Source organism: Neopelma chrysocephalum, unplaced genomic scaffold (genome assembly GCF_003984885.1).
Source record: "Neopelma chrysocephalum unplaced genomic scaffold, ASM398488v2 Primary Assembly neopelma1_96802, whole genome shotgun sequence".
Taxonomy (NCBI): domain Eukaryota; kingdom Metazoa; phylum Chordata; class Aves; order Passeriformes; family Pipridae; genus Neopelma; species Neopelma chrysocephalum.
Window position 1 is genome coordinate 1 of NW_020925446.1, and position 5,310 is coordinate 5,310.

Here is a 5,310-nt window from a genome sequence, read left to right on the forward strand (position 1 = left end):
GGGGGTCCCGGGGGCACTCACAGAGGGCAGCACAGCGACACGGGTCGTGCTTGTCCAGGTAATGTTCCAGTGTGTCCCAGCCGCCACCAACGCGCACCATGACGTGGCTCCTCAGCACCTGGGGGCGGCCCCACTGTCACCCTGCCCGTCCCCCCCTCGGGGGGGCCGCAGAGCCACCACCAGCCCCCCAGGACCTCGAGGTGGGTGGGAAATCCAGCTCAGGGTCCCTCGGGATGGGAGGAGGAGGGTGGGGGGGGTCCCGGCGTTCGGGGGGACAATGGGGTGGGGGACGCGGGGGCTCTTACTCGGACGAAGATGAGCGTGTTGGAGTCTCCCACTTTGTACTTCCCCTCGGACACCTTGACCATGGGGAACTGCGAGGGGCAGGAGCAGCAGCCCAGGATCTCCCGCACCTGCGGGCACGGAGGGGAGGGGTCGGTGCGGTGCGGAGCCCCCGTTATAGGGCGGTCCCACTATAGGGTCGACACCTCCGATGGGAGTCAACTCCCCCCAGCTATAGGGCGGTCGCACTATAGGGCCGGCTCCCCAGATCGTGGTGGACCCCTCGCTATAGGGCGGTCCCACTATAGGGCCGACCCCCCTATCGGAGTGGACTCCCTCCAGCTATAGGGCGGTCCCACTATAGGGCTGGCCCTCAGACCGTTGTAGACCCCCCCCCCGCCATAGGGCGGTCCCACTATAGGGCCGGCCCCCTGGATCGGGGTGGAGCCCCCCCCAGCTATAAGGCGGTCCCACTATAGGGCCGTCCCCCCAGACCGTGGTGGACCCCTCCCAGCTATAGGGTGGTCCCACTATAGGGCCGCCCCCTCGATCGGAGTGGATCCCCCCCACCTCAGCAATAGGGCCGGTCCCATTATAGGGCCGGCCCCCCAGACCGGCACGCGGAGGGACTCCGTGGACCCCACGGGGGGGCACATGGCAGCTCCCCCCTCCCACCCCTGGGAAGCACCTGGGTGGGCTCGGGGAGGAGGGGGGGGTGGGAGCAGCTCCAAGTGTTGGTGGGGGCTTCCCACGGCCGGGCACCCCCTGGCAGGCTGAGAACGGGCACAACTCCCTCCATGTGGGGACAACAACCCCCCGACCCCACTAATCCCCAAACCGTGGCGCGGGACCCACATCCCCCAGCAGAAATGGGGTAAATCCCGGGGTTTGTTTTTTTTTGCCTGCCCCTAAAGCTGAAGGCGTGGCGGGGGTGCAAGGGGCGCGGGGGGATGCGGGGGGCCGGGCAGGGCACCCCCATGGCCGGGCAGTGCCCGGTGCCAGCTGCCGGCCCGATCTGCCGGGCTGACGTCAGGGATTAGGCCGGGAGAGCCACGGGGGGACGCGGGGACATGGCCACGTCCTGCCCCGGCCCGGCCCGGGGGTCGCAGCGCCGCCCCACCCCCGAATTTGGGGCTGTTTTAATAACTCCTCCGGTTTTAGGGTTTTTTTGGGGGGGAATGGGAGGCGTTTCTTGCCGTTGTGCCCATCACGGGGGGCACTCCCGGGGGGCACTCACAGGATGCGAGCTCCGGTTCCCACCTGGGGGACAAGGACAGCCCCGAACAGGGGACACGGAGCGGGAGTGGGGGGCAGTGAGGGGGGGTCCTGACCCTACTGCCACCCCGGGGGGGGGCACCTGGGCACTGGTGGGGCCGGATCCTGCTCCCTGAGGCTCCTCCCCGGCTCCAGCACTGCCCATAAAAGCCGATGGTGAGGAATTACGCAGCCCGGAAAAATGCAGCCGGGGTTGGCACCGCCCGGCCAGGGGGGCTTGGGGGGGCAACAGCGAGGGGGGGGGGGAACAGCGGGGGGGGAGCCCCCCCTTGGCAGCGGCCCCGGGAGGAGGGAGGGGGTGCAGGATGCTCTTTAATGAGGGACTTAATGAGGAATTGGGGTTTCAATTAAAAAACGGCTTTGGGCTTAGGGAGTCAGGGCAGGGCAGAGCCCCCCTGTGTCCCCCCCAGCCCCGGATTAATCTGCTGTCCCGGATCCTGCACCCAGCCCAGCTTTAATCCCTCCTGAGCTCCCGGCCCCTGGGGAGGGGGTGGTCCCTGCACCCCCCATTGTGACACCCCAAATTGTCCCCCCATGGCCCCATTTCCATCCCCGGGGACACCGGCCCCAAGGCAGGGGGAGGAGGAGGAGGAGCAGGTGCTGGGCCCCCCCCACCATGGGAGGAGGAGGTGGCAGAGGCACAGGTGGCACCAGTGTCCCCACTGGAATTTTGGCAATGGTCACCAAAATAACCCCTCCTGGAGTCAGGGGGCTCCGTGGGAGCCTGGGTGGGTGGAGAGGGGCTCCCATGGCCACGGAGAGCTGGGATGGGTGGGTGGAGGACACACCCTGAGGACCACAGAGCACCCTGTTGGGTGGACAGGAAGGACCTCCCATGGACCATAGAGATGGGAGGGACCTCCCAGAGATCATAGAGATGGGTGGGACCTCCCACGGGCCATAGAGAACCCTGTTGGGTGGACAGAGAGGACCTCCTGGGGGTCATAGAGACAGGGATCATCTATCTCATGGATCACAGAGACAGATGAGACCTCCCATGGACCACAGAGAACCCTGCTGGGTGCACAGAGAGGACCTCTCATGGACCACAGACAGAGAGGACCTCCTGGGGTCCACAGAGATGGGGGGGACTTCCCATGGACCACAAAGCACCCCACTGGGGGGACAGAGAAGACCTCCCACAGACCATAGAGCACCCACTGGGTGGGCAGACAGGACCTCCCATGGAACACAGAGACACGAGAGGGCCTCCTGGGGGCCACAGAGACATGTGGGACCTCTCATGGACCACAGGGATGGATGGGACATCCCATGGACCACAGAGAGGACCTCCTGAGGGCCTCAGAGAAGGGTGAGACCTCCCACGGACCACAGAGCACCCCGTTGGGTGGGCAGACAGGACCTCCCAGACACCACAGAGACAGAGGACCACAGAGACTGGTGGGACCTCCCAGACACCACAGAGCACCCGCTGGGTGGGCAGACAGGACCTCCCACGGACCACAGAGACAGACGGGACCTCCCACGGAGCACAGAGCGCCCGTTGGGTGGGCAGAGGGGCCCCGGCGGTGCCCGGAGCTGGGTGGCCGGCGGGGCCCTCACCCAGGCACAGGGCTCCCAGGGGAGCGCGTGTCTCACCAGCTCGTCCAGGTTCTTGAGGTCGCAGAGGGTGATGGGCCGGGCCCGGCTGGGGAAGGCGCCCGCCTGGAGGTCCCGGCTCTCCCGGCGCGTGCCCAGCGCGCCGTCGCCCATTTGGTCCCTCATCTCCTCCTCGATCTCCTCCTCCATCTGGATCAGCATGGGCGCCAGCATCCCGAACTTGGAGCCCCTCCTGGCCACCTCCAGCAGGCAGAGGACAAAGTTCTTCTCGTTCTTCTTCAGCACCAAGTCATTGGTCTCGAACATGAGGACGTCCTGGATGCCCAGGTCCTGCCGGCACCACTGGATGAAGTTGGAGACGTTATCCCTGGCGATGAAGGAGCCGGGCACCACGTTCTTGGCCTGGAAGACCACCTCGTTCTGGGGCACCCGCATGCGGGCGGCCGCCTCCGGGTGCCGCTCCTGGAAGTCCAGGGCGGTGCGGTTGACGTTGTTGGCGTGGCGGCAGAGGTGACAGCCCGTCTCCAGGCTCTCCAGGAAGGTGTCCACCTGGATGTCCAGGTCGTAGAGGGTGTTGAACCACTCGGCCAGGTCCTCCTTCATGGCCTCCAGGTACTCCTCGCTGGAGCGGAACGGGCGGATGCTCTTGGAGGCGGCCGACTGGATGTGGCTGGAGTTGGCCATGGTGAGCTGCCTGCGGGGGGGCAGCGGGGGCTGTCACGGGCAGGCGACACCCCTCAGCCCCCCAAAAACACCCCCCCACCCTGGTGCCTCCCGAAGCAGAGTTTGGCCACCTCGGTGACCCCTCCGTGCCTCAGTTTCCCCCACCTGTGGGCAGGAAGGGTCACTGGTGTCACCACCCTGTCCAGGACCCGCCTGAACCCTGCCAGGACCCCCACCCCATGTCCCCCCATTCATTCCATGTCCCCCCGCCCCGTGTCCCTCCACCCTGTGTGTCCCACTGACCCATGTCCCTGTGTCCCCACGCCGTGTCCCCACCCCGTGTCCCCTCCACCTCCCCCCAGGGTTCACGAGCCCCTTGTCACACACGTGTCCCCCCCACTGCGGGGCTGCGGCAGAGAGAGGACCCCCCTGCCCTCCAAAATCTGCCCAGTCATGGTGGGTGTCCCCACCCCACTGTCCCCACCCTGGGAGCAGGTGACACTGCCAGGGATGGCAGTGCCAGGGGCAGGGAGACCCCCCCAACCCCGGCGGGGCGTCCAACCCTGAGTGGGTGCCCCGGGGTGGGGTGGGGGCATTGGACCCCATCCATGGGGAGGGGGCTGCACCTGGAGGAGCCTCCCCAACCCGGGGGGGGTACAAGAGCTGGTGACTCCTCTGCAGGGGTGTCACCCCCTCCTGGGGGAGACCAGTGACCTCCACTGCTGCCCCCCCTTTCCCCCAGACCCACACTCTGGGTGGGGGGGTGTCATTCCCTGGGGGTGTGGGAGGGACACCCTGCTGCTGGAGGGGTTTCTTTGTTTTGGGGGGGGGGTCCCTGTTGGGGTGTGGTCCCTTTCCCTCGGTGCGGGGGGGGATGTCCCTATTGGGAGGGGTCCCGTGCCCTCGGAGGGAGGGACATGTCTCTATTTGTGTGTGTGGGGGTCTCCTTCCCTTCCCTAGGGGGGGTGTCCCTATTGCAGGGTGGTCCCTTTCCCTGGGGGGTGGTGTCGTTATTGGGGAGGGTCCCTATGGGGGGGGGTCCATGCTGGGGGGTGGGGGGTGTTACCGGGGGGGTCCCCCTTTCCCAGGGGGGGGGGGATGTCCCTATCGGGGAGGGTCCCCTACCTTCGGAGAGGGGGTGTCGCTGTTTGGGGGGGTGTATTATCTCCACTGGGGGGGTGGTGTCCCTATAGGGGAGGGTCCCCTACCCTGGGAGGGAGGGGTGTCACTGTTTGGGGGTGTATTGTCCCTGCTGGGGGGGTGTCTATACCCGGGGAGTGTCGGTACCTGAAGGGTCCCTCTTTCCCATGGGGTGGGGTGTCACTACTGGGGAGGGTCCCTATGGGAGTGGGGGTGTCTCCGCTGAGGGGGGGGCATCTTGTCCCTGCTGGGGGGGTGGTGTCCCTATTGGGGAGGGTCCCTATCAAAGAGGGGGTGTCCCCCCCGCGCTGAGGGGGACAATACACCCAGGGGGTGGTGTCTATACCCGAGGGGCCCCTTTCCCATGGGGGGGGGGGGTCTATCAGGGGG

The 5,310-nt window shown here is 66.9% G+C and overlaps 1 protein-coding gene across 1 annotated transcript in view; it reads right to left on the minus strand.

Annotated features, from left to right (window-relative positions):
- Nucleotides 1–4: 4 nt before the first annotated feature.
- LOC113981876 (GAS2-like protein 1) overlaps nt 5–5,310 on the minus strand; it is a gene marked incomplete at its 3' end in the record, with an annotated part of 5,625 nt that continues 319 nt past the window's right edge. The window contains exons 2-4 of the mRNA XM_027709546.1: nt 3,157–3,811; nt 306–413; nt 5–118 (exon numbers count right to left, since the gene is read on the minus strand). Of these exons, the coding sequence (XP_027565347.1) occupies nt 5–118; nt 306–413; nt 3,157–3,801 (867 nt within the window). The remainder of the gene's footprint in view (nt 119–305; nt 414–3,156; nt 3,812–5,310) is intronic.